Below are 19297 nucleotides of genomic sequence, written 5' to 3'. Positions count from 1 at the left end.
GTGTCCAGTTCCGGGGTCGTTCCATTCCGCTGTCCAGGCCGTGGCGTTGGGCTCCCGCTTCTGCTGGGCTGCTGCCTCCGGTATACCGGCCCGGCCGGACCGAGCCGAGCGGAACCGAGCGGATCCGGGTCCACTCGGCCCGGCCATGAGCGCGGTCGCATGATGCGTCGCCGCCCGCGCCGCTGCAGCCACCGGCCGCGAGGAGCCGCAGCACTGGGCGACCCCGCCCGGGCCTCGGGTGAGTGCAGTGCGTAAGGCGGTCCGGACCGCGACCCCAGGCTGTGTTCCCCGCGGCCTCCTCGCCGCAATTCCCTTAGGGGTCTCCTGCCTTTTCTGCCGATCCCGCAGAATCGGACCCCGTTTGCACCCGCAGCCTTTCGCCTGACCTTGGGCGCGACAGCCCGCTCCGGAGCCCAGTGTTCTCTGTGGCTAATGTCAGGGTTGTCATAAAGTGCTGACACCCGTCAGTGAGCTCTTAAGTTTTCGTAGGCATGCTTCGTCGCACGTCTGTCTTATCCAATCCTATCCCTCCCCCCTTTAACGGGGCTCTCATTCTTTGTCGGTCCCCCCCTCCACCGCCCCCAACCCCTGTCCATGGTGTTAAGGGAGTAGTTACCCGGGAAGGGCATCTTGGACAAGCAGGCTAGCTTTCAGAGTAACAAGGTTCAACTCTTCCGCGCTGTCATCACTTCTAGAACTAAGTCCCCTCTAGCTATTAAATAGGCGCATTTTATTAGCTCGTGAACAACCAGTTTATTGTGGCAATTAAGCTGGAGTAATGAAAGCCGCAGCTGAGGCCTCTATAGCGGCTTACAAGCGCAGCCCAAACTCAAGCTACAGTCTCCTTCGCAGTCCTCTTGTTGACTGCATTTGTGCTTATTTTACTGGCTCAGACAGCGGGTCATCTCCATTCCTTCCTACATCTTTCCCAGCTGCCCGTCAGGACAATGTTATTTCCAATGTTGTTTACAACTGTCACTTACCTAAAGTTATGCTTTTAAAAGATACCTTGTTAAACTTGCACTTGCTGCAGAATGGGTTGGCATGAAAGGCTCTTGGGGTATTTTACAAAATGGGCTAATGGGAGTGTGAACAAAATTTCATTTTTTGAACGTTGCACAAGATAGACAGGCTGGAGGTGTGGAACTTGGATTGTGTACTTTGTAGAGTCACTGGTAGGGTACACTGGCTTCTGAATTGAGAGCAGGAGAGGACAACAGTGAGTGAAGAGGAAATTTCCCTCGGAATTTGTTCCCAACCATTGACTCAGGTGTCAAATTAGAACTCTTCAGCTGGACATAGTGGGCGTTCACCTTTAGTCCTGGCACTTGAGAGGTAGAGGCAGGTGAATCTCTATGAGTCTGAGGCCAGTCTGGTGTACGAGCGAGTTCTAGGACAGCCACGGCTACACAGAGAAACCCTCTCTCGAAAAACAAAAATAAAAACTCAAATTAGAACTCTGTAGCCCTGCTAATTGACCTGCCTTAAAGCCAAGCCCTTTCCAAGAATGGAAAAGTAGGCATGTGTAGCCCCCAGCATCCAAGACTTAGAGGCAGAGATGAGAGGATCAAAAGTTTGGGTCTACCTCAAGCAAAACAAAACACGATGGAAAAATATTAGTGTTACGGGAATGGCCCTTGGTCCAAAAGTCTATGTGAAGCTTTAAGAGTGATTTTGACTAGTCAAAAGTATGAACGGGATTTTATATTCTTTTTTTTTTTTAATATTTATTTATTTATTATGTATACAATATTCTGTCTGTGTGTATGTCTGCAGGCCAGAAGAGGGCACCAGACCTCATTCCAGATGGTTGTGAGCCACCATGTGGTTGCCGGGAATTGAACTCAGGACCTTTGGAAGAGCAGACAATGCTCTTAACCACTGAGCCATCTCTCCAGCCCCGGGGATTTTATATTCTTAATGAAATTATTACTTGCTTGCTTGAACTTCAGTGATGTAAAACGACATGATAACAGTAATAACCCGAGGGAATGAGACTAGAAGTTAGTCCCTACTAAAGTAACGTCTGTGGTCCAGTGGACGTGGTTTTGCTGTCCACTCCAGCACGCCTAGCTTCAGTCCCCACTGGGCAACGACATGGGATGGTTTTCTTTCGTTTGTTTGTTTGTTTGTTTTTCCCGAGACAGGCTGTCCTGGCGCTTGCACTGTAAACCAGGCTGGCCTCTCTCACAGAGATCCACCTGCCTCTGCCTCCCGAGCACTGGGATTAAAGGTGTGCGCCACTACTGCCTGGCATTTGATAATTTTCTAAAGGTAGCTTTTGAGGGACATTTCTTAAAAGTAACGCTTTGATCATAAAAGTGACATATTTTTAAAAATACAATTTATTTTATGTGCGTGCGTGTGTGTATCTGCCCCATGTGTGCATGCAGGTGCCTGCAGAGGCCAGAAGAGAGCATCAGATACCATGGAGCTGGAGTTACAGGCAGTTGTGAGTGACTAATGGTGGGTGCTAGGAACTTAACTCAAGTCCTCTGCAAGAGTAGCATGTGCTCTTACCACTGAGCCATCTCTCCAGACTGTACACACTTTCTAAAGAGCACAAGAGCGGAACTCAGAAAATCAAAACTCATTTCCAGGGCAGGGTGAACACTGACACCTTACTGTGGGAGTAACAGCTGAGGAGAGTTTAAGTCCACTGTTAATATTGCTGAGTTACAAATTTTAGGGGAACAGCCCTGCTTTTCACACTGCACGTTGAGGTAGTGTTTTCCAAAACCACCCACTTGGTCATGGTTCATAGGAAGGATAATGCTCAGTTGGTTTATTATAGGAAAGGCTGCAAATTAAAGTTAGCCAAGAGAAAAGAATGGAATCCAGGGAAGTCTCAGATATCAGCATCTACCCTCCTCTGTGGTCCCCAGTTCCCTGATATTGCTGGATGACATTGCTAACCCAGGCCTCCTCTGATGAGAGGTATGATTGGTTAATGGAGCAGTGGGCAGCCTTCCTTCCAGTTGGATGGACCCTGTGACACCCAGAGCCTCACAGGACATCACATTGTTAGGTTTTTGTTTAACTCTTCCTACTTGAAAATGTAGCTCTTTGCTTTATAACTAATGGCTGCCCTTCTAAATCATGGAGGAGGCAAAGGTCAGTGGGAGAGTTGTCAATTCCAGCTCCCTTCTATCTAAAAAAGTCTCTGGAGTAGGGTGTGGTAGTGTGGCTGTTGTCCTGGCTCCAGAGCCTGAGACAGGATTGCCTGGGCCCAGGAGTTTGAGCTAGCCTGAGCAACACAGCAGGTCTTGGTCTGGCTTCTTGGTTCCCTGTGCTCTGTTTTTGCTGCTGTCTGCAAAGACTTGTCTTGCTGCTCCGAGCCCTGCTTACTGCTGAACTCCATTCCTGTAAACGTGTCATAGAATTCTGCTGCTTCTTGAATGACATCCAGACTGTGTCTTATTGGCACAGCACCTGGTCATTTAAAAATACTGTATTCAATCATGGCTTGAAGATGGTGAATGGAAATCAGTGAATGAACACTTGTGCTAGGCAGAGAGAATGAATGTGAATTTTAATTGGAGGAAGGAACAGAAGCCCAGAGGAGTAACTTGTGGGAGAAGTGGAAGGACTGAGCCTTGACAAGTCTGGAGGAAAGTTCAGTAAAGCAGCCGTGGAGGAATATGGACCAGATGGATTTGGGGAATGGAACTGAGATTTTGAGTTATAATTGAGATCTTGCTCTGGTCTCCTTGTCATCTCTGGGGAAAGAATTCAGATGAGACATATTATAGTGTCATTATGGAGGGAAATGCAGTGTGACAATGACCAGAGAGCTGGTCATACTGCCCCACATAGGCAGGCTTCATGCTATGCTCCTGAAGTCTCTGGGACAGACAGCTTTCCTGAGAGGTGCCTTCCTGTGCAGGTGATTGACAGGCCAGTGGATTAATCCTTAAGGGACAGGCAAGGTTCATCTTCTATCATTACCAAGAAGCTAGGGAGAAATCCTAGGATCTTTCTGGCAGTTCAGAAAGTCCTGTCTCCACCCAGGGCCAGTGATAACAACTCAGATTCCATTCTACCAGATCCAAGTCCTGCGGCTTCAGCTCCTGGTTTTCCAAGCTGCTGATTGTGAAGGGTGGGTCTGTCCTCAAAGGCCTTTGAACCTCCTAACTAGCCAACTAATGCAGAGATGCCCAGAGGCTTGAGTTCCATAGGATGAGGACTATCTTCACGTACATCATGGAGGGGTAATGACAGACATGGACCAGAGCCATAAGTAGTCGTGTCCTCTGGCATATAGGAGAGCAGATTCATTATGCATGCACGTTGAACGCCTCTGAGGAAATCTTGGCTGTTTGAAGAAGCCAGGCTTGATGCTTAGAGCACAGCAGGGAGGGGCCACCAGCTAGAGAAGTGTCAGTCTCCTTGGAGACAAACTTTCTAAGTGTCATTGAGATGTTTTGAATTTTCAGATTTCTGCTGTTCCTTAGAGTGCTCTTTCTCAACCCTGGGCTCTGGAGGGAGTATACGCCAGCAGAAGAACACAGTGGAGGCAGAGTAGCCCCGTCCCCATATTCACAGGGTGTATTCGAATCACTCATCTCTAAGACTTGGCTCCTTATTTAGCAGCAGCGCTCTGTGTTTAGTGAGCTGCATCAACACTGTCTGCCTCGAGCACCCTCCCTGCCCCACTTTTTCTCCCAGCCTCAAGCATCCTCCCTGTCCCCATCTCCCCACCAATCCAACAACATGCAGTGTACACCTTGCTTTTTCATTTCACTCACCCAGTGTTGGGCAGTATAGAGATTATGCTCAAGAGCCACCCTGGTGAGGATGTGGGAAACAAGCAGCAAGCGAGAAGCCAGCCAGAGGGGATGTGTGCCCACTCTGGGTGACTGTGACTGCAGCCTGTGGAGGGTGTGTGCACAGGAGAGTACAAAACCGACCTGGCCCAGTCCGCGAAGGGTTGCGCTGAATGCAAGTGGGCATGCCAGTCAGGTAAATAGAGGCACTGAGTCTACAAGGGAACTGGTTGGAGACGAGCTGAGTGCACAGTGCCAGGATCTAGATGGGCAGGGGAGGTGGAGATGTGGCCAGGTTGGGGGTGGTTCTGGGGGTCAAGACCCCAGCACTTGCTCATGGCTTAGATATGGGGACTAGAGGAAGAGGCCAGTGAAGGTGAGTTCTTAGCATTTGACCTTGGTGTCTAGATGGTGTAGTGTTGTGTATTGAAATGGAAAGGGGTGAGCTTTTAACAGTGGAGGTTCTGCTCCCACCCTCCTGCAGGAGAATGTGCTAGTAGTCAGTTGATTAGGCAATGATGTCTCCAATATGGGTATTTTCTAGATTCAGTTCCTCTTTCCAACTCCCTGCGCCTGTGATTCCCCAAGACATCACCTCAGAGAGCGTGGAAGTAAAGAAGTCAGGACCCTAGCTAGGCAGTAGTGGTGCATGTCTTTAATCCCAGCACTCCGGAGGCAGAGGCAGGCGGATCTTTGTGAGTTAGAGGCCAGCCTGGTCTACAAAGCAAGTTCTAAGACAGTAAGGGCTGTTACACAGAGAAACACTGCCTTTAAAAACCAAAACGTAAAGAAAATAAATAAAAATTAAAAACAGAAGTCAAGCCCTGTCTTGGGTGCTCCCCAGTTGGAGACCTGTGGGCAGGTGTGGCTGCCGAGGGGAAAGCCCAGGGGTGCCTTCCATCCTCCTACTGCCCCCTGCTTCCGTGTCTGTGCTCTCCACTTGCAACCTTTGTGACCTGCAGTGTTCCCAGAGGTGTCTCAGTGTGACTAAGTATTTTAAAAGACACTTCTAGAAAGGTTAAATGAGGCTGTTTACTTGCAGTAAACAGACCTTGCCAGTGTGTTGATACTTGGCTTTTGTTGGGTGTGTCTGCATTTTCTTCAAGGTTAGTAGTTTTTTAGACTTAGTAATTGGAGGAGAAAATAATGGATTTATCTCAGGCCTGTGCACTACAGTGACCAGTGCTTAGAAGCACTTTTCACAGCCTCTGTGCCAGTCACACAGGCTGCTCATTTGCCACGCTGAGGGTGCTTGGGGGGTTGCGTGTGGCCAGTCATCTTTCTTGCTCCTCACCCTGGTTCCCAGCCAGAAGGAAGTGTCACTGTCTACTCGCTTTGGAAGCTTTCAATACATTGTTTGGGAGGCTCTGCCCCACCTTGCAAGTATGGGAACCCTGTGGATGAAGCTCTGGTCTTGATTTGGTTTTTGTTGTTGTTTTTAAATGCCTGGCTCTTGGGTGCCCAGCCCCAGGTGATGAAGTGTCTCTGTCTGCTGAAGAAGTCTGCTTTCTGTGTCTTTATGTAGGGCACTGGTGGTATGTGACCATGGCAGCCAGGAACTTTCTCAGTCATCAACTCAGTGTGAAATCAGGGTCCCAGGCAGGCACTCAGGGCATAACAGTGTTAGGTGCCACATTCCTGATTCTTAGAGAAATCGAACATGGACAGATACTAATTCTTGAGTTCCTTCTGCTTATGTCCACATGACCACAGAGCCTGCAGCCACAGACCAGAGTAAATGGAAGGTAGCCTTGGCTCACAAATGCACTGATCAGGATGTGGCGTCTACCGAAACTTTTTCCTCCAGCTCTGCCCCAGTTCCTGGGCTGGCATTTTACCCCTGCTCCTGTTCTCATTGAAGCCTCACAGATGCATAGGGAAACATGTTTTTAAAGTGTATCCTTCATCTGTTTAAAACAACTTAGTGAATTGTTAAAGCATAGTCTCACAACGTAGCCCAGGCTGACCTCAGACTTGAGGCAGTCCTGAGTGCTGGGGTTATAGCTGTGTGCCACCACAGTGGGCTACTTAGTGAATCTTGCTTTGGTAAATCCATGTACCCATGTTCCTTGCTTCAGCTAGAAGGTAACCAACCATACCTGGCTCCTGGAGCTTTCTTGAAGGATTTAGGCATCTGGATTTGTATCTAACATGAGGAGGGTAAAAGAGACTAAAGTAAGTTATTGTTGGCTGTAGTGTGTGCCCTAGTCTTAACTGCTGGGTCCTGTGGCTTAAAGGCTTGAGCCCATGAATTAGAGGGCAGCCTGGACAACTTATAATACCTTATCTCAAAAACATAAATAATAAAATCAATAATTTTGTTTCCATGGTTAATTTGCTAATGATTAGAAGTCAGAAGCCCAGTGATTTCATGATTTTGGACAATCCCAAGTGCAGAGCCTCAGTGCTGCTGTAGGCTGTGTGTATGACATCTCGGGTTCACAGACTGTGCTGTGCCCTGCTCTGTCATAAAGCAAGTAACCTGTCATTGAGTTTATTGTCTTGCAGGCCACATCACACAGGACAGCATGCGCCTTACAGTACTGAAAAAAAGGCACAAGTGTTCCCATGATGCTTAGAAGCAATTTGTAAGGTGAGTCTGCAGCTGGTATGTGTGTGACAGGTCTCACTCTAGCTAAGACTGACTTCAGACTTACCATCCTCTTGTCACAGCCTCCTGAGTGCTGAGATTATGACACAAGCCACCAGTCCAGTTCGTTATGACTCTTAAGAGTACAGTGTCTCTCCCTAGCTGATGCAGCTACAGATTGATTGTGGGACAGGTAAGGATGTGCCTGTGGTCAAGCCCAGAGGCAGCTGCAGGCTGAGGCCTTCCTTTCCACCTGTCTGCCTTTGACCTGAACCACAAGACAAGAGGAAGAGCCACCGGCGTGGCTATCCCCAGGACTAATGGAGATCTGGGATATTAATGGTAGTGTCCAGGAGTCAGTGTTTTACTCATAGCAGGGACAAAGAGCTTTACTCTTTGTGGGGAATAGGCTCAGGGGCAGATAAACCCCATTAGCTTGGTGGAGATGGAAGATGATTGGCTCAGGGGCAGATAAACCCCATTAGCTTGGTAGAGATGGAAGATGGTGCTTTTCCTGTCACCTCACTGACACCAGTGTTGTCAGGGTTCTTCCAAGAATCTGAGTGTGGCACCAGCAGACTGTAGTGTTTGTTGTTGGGGCATGGCTCTTGGTGGGTCATGTGGCCCCACATCCCATTTCTCGGTGCTAGCCTTGTTCTGTGTCTGGAGTGGTTTCCTCATGTCCTTCCTCCTTTCCCATGGCACTGCTGCAGTGGACACGGTGACTTGGGTGGGGTACACTCACAGACAGCTGCAGTGGACGAGGTGACTTGGGTGGGGCACACTCACAGACAGCTGCAGTGGACGAGGTGACTTGGGTGGGGCACACTCACAGCTGTGGGCACACTCAGACTGCTGCAGTGGACGCAATGACTTGGGTAGAGCACACTCACAGACATCCTCTCCCATGGCACTGACACAGTGGACACGTGACTTGGGTGGAGCACACTCACAGACAGCTGCGGTCCTGCTGTGTTCGGTGACCGCATTCTTTCAGATTTGTCCAAGCATGGCAGCACATGCTTGTCATCCCAGCATTTGGTGGGTAGAGGCTGGAGGGTCAGGAGTTCCAGGACAACCTGGGCTGCATGAAACCTTGTATCAAAGAGAAAAGAAAAGAAAAGAAAAGGAAAGGAAAGGAAAGGAAAGGAAAGGAAAGGAAAGGAAAGGAAAGGAAAGGAAAGGAAAGGAAAGGAAAGGAAAGGAAAGAAAAGGAAAGGAAAGGAAAGGAAAGGAAAGGAAAGGAAAGGAAAGGAAAGAAAAGGAAAGGAAAGAGGAAATGAAGTGATGCCTAGAGTGGGCTGTTTTCCTTCTTTGACACCCATGGATTTTGCAGGTATGCAACTCATGTTATACACCGCCAGCCTGATGTTCTATCACAGCCCTCTGGGGGTGTCATTCTTATATGGATATCCCTGCCACCTGTACCCCAGGAAGAGCAGAGCACTGAATGCCCTGGAGGCTCTCATGGGACCTAAGCCAGGAAGCACAGCAGTGCTGGTACCACTCAGTAGTGGCTGTGCCCCTGTGTGACTTGCAGCACCCTGCCGTCCAGGAAGAGCTCAGACTGTAAACATGGAATTCTGACCCAAGAACCTCTTGTCTCTCTGTGTTAGCCAGGCTGTACCCTACAGAGCATGTCTTGCAGAGGAAACCAGAAAACAAAGGGGTCCTAGCCTGTAGAATCCTTCAGCTGGAAGCCTTGATGTTCCTGGCCCAGTTACAGTTTGTTGACAGAATTGGAAATTAGCTGGGTATGGTGGTACACTACCTTCGATCCCAGCACTTGGAGGCAGAGGCAGGCTTATATTTCTGTGGGACTGAGGCAAGTCAAGTCTCTGTGGCCAGTTCCAGGCCAGCCAGGGATGTTAGTGAAATCATGTCTTGAAAGGCGGCAGGGGTGGGGTGGAGAGACAGTGGCACTCACTGGAGAGTGTTGGATCTGCGAGGGGCCTTTCCTGTCACATCTTCCTTCGAGCACAGCTCTTGCTGTGTGCAGGTGTCCTCTGTCTCCGCGTGCTGATGTTGGGCAGGTAGCAGGAGGTAGGTGGGTGGAAGCTGGCTGGTGGGCATCCTGAGAGTTCAGATGAGGTAGAGCCACCCAGCTTCTTGTTGGTCTCTCCGAACCAGGCTCAGCCGGTGGTGCCTGAGGCTCCGAGACCCTAGGTACAGGGTCCAGGAAGGAGGAGCTATGCAGGGTGTTTATAGGTGAGAGAAGCAAGGTCCTGTGTGGCTCATAGGAGCCTGCCCAGGAAAGCTGCATGTGGGCTTGAGGAGGGCAGCTCTGGCCCGCGTAGATGTCCCCATGAAACTCTTTTGCTCTCCTTCTTCTCTAGCTTTGGAAACAACGGGGTCTCTTCTTGCCCTGGTCTGTGCTGCGTGTCGAAGTTATGTACTCTGCAAATGGGGACACCCATTGGCAAGTGTGTTCCACTTATAATTAAGAAAAAAATATATGTCCAGACTTGAAAAGCCATGCTGCTGGTTGGTGGAGCCTCAAGAGCACCACCCCCCTTTTGCCCACCTCAGTGCTGCTCTGGAGGGGGCAGGTTCACCTTGATGCCCACCAGCATTTCCCTTCCATGTACCAAGGCCAGGACACAGTCGGACTCTCCCTCCCCTCACTGTGCTTGTCACGAGTGTTTCCACCCTTAGCAAACATGATAAGAGGAGGACGGGCAGGGCAGGCACCGCAGGCAGAGCAGTTCCTGCTAAGAGTCCAATTCTTTAGCTGCTCTGACCTATCTGCTCTTGGCAGTAGGAGGCCACGGGAAGTACGGGACAAGTCTGGAAAGAAAGAATGGAGTCATAAACAGAGGGGACCTTAGGAAGGTTAAAATCATATGCTAGAAGCTGCATGTGATGAGGAACCGAGAGGAAAGAACAGGAGCTGTCCACAAAAGCTGTGCACACCTTCTGCTGTAACCTGGGGAGGAGGACGCTGAAGCGGTGAAGGAAGTGCAAACTCAGCCTGGTGAGCCTCTAGGAAGGGGAGGACGGAACATCCTTTGCCTGTGCTTCTTTCCCTATGCCTTGGTGACATCTGTGTTGAGGAGGTGAAAACCCTGTCTAGAGCACAGACAGGTCAGGTCATTGGGGACAGTGGTGTCCAACGGGCTCCTCTATGCTGTGCTGGATGCTGTGATTCTGTACAGCTGGTGCCTTTCGTATCTCTGTGGTGGTGACAGTTTGTGTGCGCAGGCAAACCCCACACTGAGACCCCTTGGGTCTCACACAGCAGGACATGAGGTGAAAAAGGCAGAGATCAAGCCCTCAGCTAGTTTGGTACTTGGGCTCTTTTCTGCTCCGCCTATTCGAGCTGACTTTGCACATGTTGCTCATCATGTTTAAGTATGTAAGTGTGTGCGTGTATTTGCCCAGGAGCCTCACCAGCTCTCACCCCCTCTACAGGGTGTGTCAGGGAATCATGCAGCCATCAGGACACAGGCTCCGGGACATCGAGCATCATCCTCTCCTGACCGACAATGACAATTATGATTCTGCGTCCTCCTCGTCCTCCGAGGCTGACATGGCAGACAGGGTGTGGTTCATCCGTGATGGCTGTGGCATGGTCTGTGCTGTTATGACATGGCTTCTCGTCGTCTATGCAGACTTCGTGGTGACTTTCGTCATGCTGCTGCCTTCCAAAGACTTCTGGTACTCTGTGGTGAATGGCGTCATCTTCAACTGCTTGGCGGTGCTCGCACTGTCGTCCCACCTAAGGACCATGCTCACTGACCCGGTGAGTACACAGCGTCTCAGGCTTGGAGCATCCAAGGATTCTGTCTTGATGCTGTCAAGGAGCAGCTCACAGCATTGACACAGATAGACAGCAAACATGAAGAGTGTGTTGGCTTCCGAGTGGAGGCCGTCCTGTACTTCAGTTCCTCAGTTCCTGATGCCATGAAGGCTCAGTTCAGAGCTTCCAGGGCAAGGACAGCTGCCTCTCAGAACTTTGACACACCCTTTTTGTGGTCACCCCAGACCCAGAGGAGATGGCTGGGACTTCCTTCTGGCAAGGGCAATCGGAAGGCCATGTGGGAGCAGTCCCCACAGGCAGCCACCGCACTGCAGGTGTATGAGCCATGCGTGTTCCTTCTGATAGAGTTCTCAGCTTCTTTCCAGCACTAACTGTGTCATAACAATAACAAAATTACAGTTATGAAATGAAAGGAAGTATTAAGGTTAGGGGTCACCACAACATGAGGGACATTAGTTTGCAGCATTAGGAAGATTGAGACCCACTGTTGTAAGCTTACATTGCCGTCTAAGGTGGAGACAAGGCTGCCTCCCTGCCATGTTGAGATCCACAGCATACCCTTTGCTTTCTCTCCTGTCTGAATCACAGTGGCCTCGGCTAGCCTATCCATGGAAACAGAGCTGTGTCGTAGACTGCCATGGCCTGCTGTGCTTGTGGGCCTCTGGCCATACTAGCTCACTTCCTTAAAGTCAGTACACCTGGGGCTTCAGAAGCCTTTGTTTTCCTAAAACAGGGTCCTACTATACAGCCCAGGCTGGGTTCAAACTCAGCCATCCTGTATCTCCCTCCTCAGTGCTGGGATTATGGGCATGTTTTACTGATGTTTTTGTAGGGGAGGGAGCCAGAATGGTTAAGAGAAGGTAGCCCTGCGAGGCCCTAGCTGGCCTGGAACTCACTGTGTCAATTAGACTGGCCTTAGACTAGTGGCAATCCTCCTGCCTCTGCCTCTCAAGGGCTAGGATTATGGGTGTGAGCCTTGTTTCATTGTTCTGTCTTCTTTTCACCCAACCTGAATTCAATCTGTGTGTACAGGGCGCTGTCCCCAAGGGCAATGCCACAAAGGAGTACATGGAGAGCTTGCAGCTGAAGCCTGGCGAGGTGATCTACAAGTGCCCCAAGTGCTGCTGCATCAAGCCGGAGCGTGCCCACCACTGCAGGTATAGCCTGTGCTCTCAGCTGAGCTCAGCCCGGGTCCAGCACCCAGGCAGCATCTGGAGTCCTGTGGGAGTTTGCAGATGGTGCAGACTTCAGGTCCCTTCCCTGCTGCAGGAGACGAGTGCACAACAGCCGGAGGATGACATGGTGTCTGCGTGTTTCCTGGCCTGGTTGCCATGGCTGGCACGTAAATTTTGTAGCTGGAAAAACAGGCCTCTGTATGGTTGCTGCCCTTCATGCGTGGCAGACTAGATGCAGGCTCCTGTAGACATACTGTCTGACAACAGTCCAGCCTGCAGACGTGCATTTGAGCATCAGCCTTTCTTGGGCTCCGTCTGCTGGCCTTTTCTGCAATCTGTCATTTGTCCTGCTGTGCCAGGACTTGGTTTTAGACAGGCTGCAGTTCCTTGAGGGTGCTGATATCTGGTGTGCAGGATGAACTTGGGCTACTTCTCTATTCCTGGAAATCTGTTAGACTTCTCTGCCTGTCTTTGGACTGAGTCCCTGTGTGTGCACAAAGGTGGAGTGTAATCTCCCATTCGAGTGTCTTCTTCTAATGGGCTGGGATTTCCCAGGGGGAACAAATAAAGATGAGCAGGGTCATCAGTGGTCTGCAGTGAGAAAAGCAACACAAGAGGGCTTTGTCCCTGTTGGTTGTGGAGAAAGTATGGGAAGAGGTATATCTTCCCAGCTAGGCCAGGAAGCCAACAAATGTGCCACGGCAGAGAGGGTAGTGGCCTTGGGCTGGGGGGACTGGCTATGAGCGTGAGTTCCTTTTTGGGGCGGACACCTCACAGTTCTGCACGTGCAGGAGTCACTCCATTGTGCATTTAAAGTGGGTGAACTTCCATGGCAGGGAACTTCCTCCTCCAGTCCATTGGAGATGATCTGGGAATGTTTTGGAAGCTGTTAAGATTGGCATGTGCACTGGGGGACATGCAAAGAAACTGCATCTAACAGAGTGGCATAGTTACAGAGACCAGGGAGCCGACTATTGCTGTCACAGTGCTCACAGGATGCAGTCAGTGATGTAGGCTGTTTCAAAAGCTCAACTGGCAGCAAAGCCCTCTTGCATGTGGGACAGTGTAGGAAAAGGCACAACCCACCCTTGTAATCCTAGCACTTGGGAGGCTTAAGCAGGGGAATAGTCATGAGTGCGAGGCCAGCCAGTTTGAGACTTGTCACAGGTGTCCCCAGCTTCTCCCTCCTTGGAGTCTATCTGCTGTCACTGGTTTCCTCAGCACACAAGGCACTGAGCAGTGCACTCTCCTTCGCAGCATCTGCAAGAGGTGCATCCGGAAGATGGACCACCACTGCCCGTGGGTGAACAACTGCGTGGGAGAAAAGAACCAGAGATTCTTCGTGCTCTTCACTGTGAGTGCAGACGTTTTATGGATATGGGATTGGACTGGATGTTCTGAAATTGAACCTGCTAGAGTTGGGGGAGGGGTATTTAGCCTGGCTCCCCACCTCCCCAGAGCTGATGACTGTGTTGGCCCATGCAGAGTACAGTCCAGCGGTGACTGTGTGCTACTTTTACATCACCTGCTGGCTATGGATTTGTCTGTCCCTCTCAGTTACCATTGTCATACACTGGGCCTTCACACATAGAACTCATTTCTCCTGCTTACTTTGCCATGCAGCTGTTGGGCTTGATCCACTGTGGTCTTGGATCAGCTTCTAGCAACTATAATTCGCTCTTCCATGCCACCTTTCCCCCATCGGGGTGTGTGTGTGTGCGTGCATGTGTGCGTGCATGTGTGCGTGCGTGTGTGTTAGAGAGAGAGAGAGAGAGAGAGAGAGAGAGAGAGAGAGAGAGAGAGAGCGCTAGCCTCTGCTTATAGGATGACCAGTTGTTAAAACAGCTAACCCATCTCCCTCCTCCTAGATGTACATAGCTCTGTCTTCAGTCCACGCTCTGATTCTCTGTGGGCTTCAGTTTATCTCCTGCGTCCGAGGACAGTGGACAGGTAACTGAGGCTCTGGGGGTCATTCCTGAAAGCACTGTAGTGGCGGGGTGAGGGGTTCTCAAGGGAAAGTCAGGCTCCTGGATGGGAGGGAAAGCCTTAGTCATAATTACCTGAGTTTTGTTTGTTGTAGTTAGTTCTGTTTGTTTGATTTGGTTTCTTTGAAATAGGGTCTAACTTTGTGTCCCAGGTTGGCCTTGAACTCAGAGATGATTCTTTTACCTCAGCTTTGTGGGTGTTGGGATAACAGGTATAAGCCATTATACCTGGAAAACAGGCTGATGTTTTAGATCAGAATGTGTTAGTTTGGGGAGGGGGAGGGAAAGGGGAGGCGGTGGTGGGGAAGAGACAGAAATCTTTAATAAATAAAAAAAAGAATGTGTTAGTTTCACCCCACTATTCTGCTTATTTTCTGACCCCTCATTATTGGATTCCTCCTCATGGCATGACAAGTTTCTGGTAAATCATCTTAGCTACTTGTGGACTTTTGAGACTAGACAAGGGCAGGATTGGCACTGTTCCGTCAGCCCTGCGTTTGCTTTCTGGCTAGCTTAGTTGGTCACTATTCACGGCTGGCTTGGGGTGGCCTGATGGGGTTTCCAGCCAGCTGTAGTTCAGACTGGCAGCTGAAGAAGGGCACGAGGGGCTACACTCCTGTGGCAGTGTGCCTCCAGTGTAGAAACTCCCAGGTGGGCACACAGTGTAAACACAAGAGCGTCCTTTCGGGCCAGTACCTCAAGGAAACCAATAAGTTCAAGGCCAGCCAGGCAACTTAGGAGACCTTATCTCATAGAGAGAGCTGGGGGTGTAAGTCAGTGCTAGAATGCTTACGTGGTGTTTATAAAACTCTGAGTACAATCCCCAGTGCAGAAAGAGCTTCAGGGAGGGTGGACTGAGATGCTGGCTGGATGGGGTGGGCAGGCTGTGTGCCAGCTTCTTGGGGAGCTCAAGTGGGTCTTGTACAGCGGTAGCACGTTCCTTCCAGGAAACCTGCTGCAGGTGCCAGGGGTGCATGAGTGTAGGGCCCACTGTGGTGCAGGGTGCTTGTGGCGTGCTGACCACTTCACTCTCTTCCCCAGAGTGCAGCGACTTCTCACCTCCCATAACTGTAATCCTGTTGGTCTTCCTGTGCCTTGAGGGCCTCCTGTTCTTCACGTTCACCGCAGTCATGTTTGGCACCCAGATCCACTCGATATGCAATGACGAAACTGTGAGTCTTGTTCTGTGTCTGCGGGGGGTGGGGTCTGATTTGGGGTCTCAGGCAGCCTTGGACCCCACAGGACCCCATGGCCTGTGTTTGGTGCTCCCTCAATTAGCGCAGTGTTGTTTCTGGGCCCTGGCTTGATTTAGTCAGTAAAGCCAAGGAGGCTCTGGGTCTCAGGAACTCAACTGCCCTCCTGCCCTTGCAGGCCTGGAGTAGGTGCTGCCTAAATATGGGATTGAGTAGGAATTCTAGCAAAGTATCGGACTCATGCAGAGGGCCACTGCTCCTGCGAAGAGCCGCCACCAGGCTGACTTTGAGACTGGTCCATGCAGGTGGCTGCAGTCTGGCTGTGTGTGAGACTGGGAGGAGCACTGGACAGTGCCCAGCTCCACACGGGCTTGGGAGGTCTGGCGACAGACCGTGTGTAGCCCTGTATAGCTGCGTGCAGCAGCAGGCTGTCTCTGCGTCTCTCCTCACTGCTGCTGTGGCTTCTCCTTCTGCTTCCAGGAGATCGAGAGGCTGAAGAGCGAGAAGCCTACGTGGGAGCGAAGGCTGCGGTGGGAAGGGATGAAGTCTGTCTTCGGGGGTCCCCCCTCCCTCCTCTGGATGAACCCCTTTGTTGGCTTCCGATTCAGGCGACTGCAAATGAGGGCTAGGAAAGGGGGCCCTGAGTTCTCTGTATGAGCCTTCAGGGCAGGAATGTCTGCAGACAGTTGATGCTTACCAGCCTGCAAGCACAGCAGCCTTGTGGGCAGATGGAGCTGGCCAGCTGACGGGGCCATGAGCAGCTTCATGGACTTAGGGCCACAGGCACTTGTCAGTTTTTGTGTGTACTGCCAGGAGAAGCATGCAGCCCCAGGAGGCCATTCTGTCACCATCCTGACACTTGGGATGTCATGTGGGCCATGAGCATCCATCCCATAGGCAGAGCTGCTTCTCCATCATGAAGAAAGCCAGCGCAGCAGCTGCTGGGAGTCCTGCTGGCCCATACCCAGCACACTCCTTTCCAGAAGGTTTCCACAGAGACTTTGCGACTTGGAGGGCTCCGACACCTAGCACTGAACAGTGAAGATGGCTTCCAGAACACTCCCTGCTGTCCAGGAATAGGCATCCTTTGACCCTTCCAGCAAGTCTGTATGTGCTCATCTGTGTGTGTCTGTGTGTGTGCGTGCGTGTGCGCATGTGTCAGAATCAGCAGTGTTGTTCAGGCACGTGTGTGGTAGACAAGCTGTCTTTCAGACTCCAGTGTTTCAGGGAAGTGGGACGCACTGCTGGCCCTTGCTGGCCTTCTATGAATGTATCATACAGTGTCCAGATCCAAAGAACAGGCATGCCTGCGCTTGGGCCCGGCCTCCTGCTTTTATTTCATTGAAAGTTTAGTGTTTGAGGGTGTGGAGCTGAGGTTTTGTTGTTCCAGCCAAACTAACAGCATGCAACAGTCCCTCAACAAGAAAGGTGGCGGGTGCCCTGTGCTGAGGCCCAGCACTGTGGGGGAGGGGCCATGGGGATCTCAGCATGAGAGAAGCAAGCCGCCTTGGTCCCCTTTGGGCAGGTGCTGCAGGGGGAGACAGCCTGGTGCCCGAGCGTCAGAGCAGTGTGTAGAGAAAGACTCTCTACCCATGGCACTGCAGTCAGATGGACCCTTGGTGCGGGCTGAGAATTACGTCAGTACACACACAGCTCCCCTCAGGGGACTTGCCTTAAATTTCTAGGTTGTTCCTTTGCTGCTGAGTGAGAGCGGTCTGACAGAGGCTGGGGACTGCCTGTGAGTCCGCTCCCATGCAGAGACACCAGTGTTTCCCTGTTGGGACCAGCTGCCTTTCTGTCCCTGTGACACCATGACTGGTTTTGGTGTCAGTCGCTTTTGCCCTGCCCTCTTCTGGGCTCCTATGCTACTGAGGTGAACCCCAGGGGCCTGCGAGCCTAGCCCTAATGCAGTGAGCAAACTGTGGGGCCCGAGTCACTGCAGAGGGACAGCGTGGCCTCGGATTGTCTCTGCATTCATTTGCACATGTGTCTGGTCATGCAGGCTGTGGTGGTGTCACCCTCCAGTGTGGAGTCTGTGGCGGTGAACCCAAGCTGAGTATACTTGACTTTTCAATTCCTCAGTGTGATTTTATATGAAATAAAGTAACCCGTCCACAGTTCTCACCCTCCTGCAGCCCTCTTCTTCCTGGGTGGCCGGCCTTGCTCTTCTCCAGAACCTACTGCTGTGTGCCTGGGACGGGATGCGGGCATCTGGGCACAGCTCCCAGAGCAGAGTCGCCTGTGCTGCTGTTGCCTGACTAGGGTTTTACTTTGAGACCCCTTGATTTTCTCCTAAATAGACTTGGGATTTTTTTTTAAATGTATTTTAAAATAAAAACTAAATTTGAGCATAGAAGCTGGTCCCTGTAACCTCAGCCCTTGGGAGGCTAGGGCAGGAGACTTGACTGCTGTGCCTTTGAGGCCAGTCTGCTGACAGAGTCTAATTGACCCAAACATGTGAACACACACTATTAAAACCTTTCCAAGCTGGGCAGTGGTGGTGCATGCCTTTAACCCCAGCACTTGGGAGGCAGAGACAGACAGATCTCTGAATTCAAGGTCAGCCAGGTCTACAGAGCTAATTCTAGGACAGCCAGGGCTACAAAGAAAAACTCTGTACAAACAAACAAACGAAACAAAACAAAAGGTCTGGGGGTGGAGAGATGGCTCAGCAGTTAAGACTGCTTTTCCAGAGGTCTTGAGTTCAATTCCCAGCAACCACGAAGTGGCCCACAAACACCTGTAATGAGATTTGGTGCCCTCTTCTGGCCTGCAGAGATACACACAGGCAGAACACTGAACACTGTATAAATGAATCTTTTAAAAAGCAAAACAAAAACAAAAGCAAAAAAAACCTTTCGTAGGCCTGGTGTGGGATTACCCTCCACATAAATGAATGTATAATAATTGAAAGGAAAACCCCAGATATTGATAGCACCTGGGGAACAATGCTGAGGTTGACCCTTGGCCTACACACACACGCACACACACACTCATGAAACCTGTGTCCATTGCTAAGTTTGCTGCAATGCATGGTTTCCTTGACTATCTACTGTACCAACTATGTACAGGGGAAACAGGCTCAGGGCACCTAGGCAGCAAGCAGCGGTAAATGCTGTTTAACGTGAGTAACTTTAGAAAAATCTCAGTGGACACAATGGCCAACAGGATGCCTGCCACTCTGCTGATCATCCAGCCACAGCCACACAAGGACCAAGAACTGGACCCTTGAAGCTCACACTATGAGAAGGGTGGGCGCATCCCTCCCTCTAGGAGCAGACTGAAAAGGAAGTGAGTTTTACAGTGCTAGATAATGGCCACCTGGGGGCGCCAGGAGACAGCAAATGCTGCTTAGGCCTCTCAAGGCAAACCGCCAATGCACATGAAATAAAAATAATAATAACCAAACAAACCCAGGCCTGTCAAGACACTAAACGAAGAGGTTATACATCCTAGTGAAGCTGATGGTGGGAGTGGGCATATCAGCTGGGCCTTACGTGTGAGGCAGGAAGGGCTTTGAGGGCCAGATGAGGGAGGACCCCTCCTCCCCCCTGCTAGGCTTTGCGAGGGTTCTGGGACAGGAACAGGTGAGTGGCAGTCTACCCATTAGTATGGAATCTGGGCCAGTTGGGACCACAGACCCCTGGAAAAGAGCTGGGAAATTTTCCCAGCCCAAAGGTGCTGGGGGATTCACCTTATTGGTCACCAGGCCCAAGGGCAGGTGGAGGCAGCAGGGAGCAGCAGTTTGCTGCCCTCAGGGCCCTACCTGGGGGAGACCCAGACCTCTGAGGCACAGAGACAAGCGCTCACTGGATGGCCTTGGAGGCT

The 19297-nt window shown here is 50.9% G+C and overlaps 2 protein-coding genes across 8 annotated transcripts in view; one reads left to right on the top strand and one right to left on the bottom strand.

Moving 5' to 3' along the window:
- Kiaa0513 (KIAA0513 ortholog) overlaps positions 1-19297 on the bottom strand; it is an 89397-nt gene that overhangs the window by 56077 nt on the left and 14023 nt on the right. The window lies entirely within an intron of this gene.
- On the top strand, positions 20-17586 carry Zdhhc7 (zinc finger DHHC-type palmitoyltransferase 7). Of its 3 annotated transcripts, XM_050165196.1 has the most exons (9): positions 20-238; positions 7275-7359; positions 7440-7549; positions 10768-11098; positions 12149-12273; positions 13549-13645; positions 14160-14241; positions 15318-15448; positions 15950-17586. In XM_050165196.1, exons 4-9 carry the CDS (start codon positions 10784-10786, stop codon positions 16124-16126), a joined length of 927 nt encoding a protein of 308 aa, XP_050021153.1. In that variant the 5' UTR covers positions 20-238; positions 7275-7359; positions 7440-7549; positions 10768-10783; the 3' UTR covers positions 16127-17586. The 3 variants fall into 3 exon arrangements, with proteins under 3 accessions (XP_050021153.1, XP_050021154.1, XP_050021152.1); XM_050165195.1 differs by lacking the exon at positions 7440-7549 and having other exon boundaries at positions 21-238; XM_050165197.1 differs by lacking the exons at positions 7275-7359; positions 7440-7549.

The sequence above is a fragment of the Alexandromys fortis genome, unplaced genomic scaffold (genome assembly GCF_014885135.2).
Source record: "Alexandromys fortis isolate MF-2015 unplaced genomic scaffold, M_Fortis_MF-2015_v1.1 scaffold_165, whole genome shotgun sequence".
Lineage (NCBI taxonomy): Eukaryota > Metazoa > Chordata > Mammalia > Rodentia > Cricetidae > Alexandromys > Alexandromys fortis.
The sequence above is the reverse complement of the archived record's forward strand: the minus strand, read 5'-3'. Positions and strand labels throughout refer to the sequence as shown.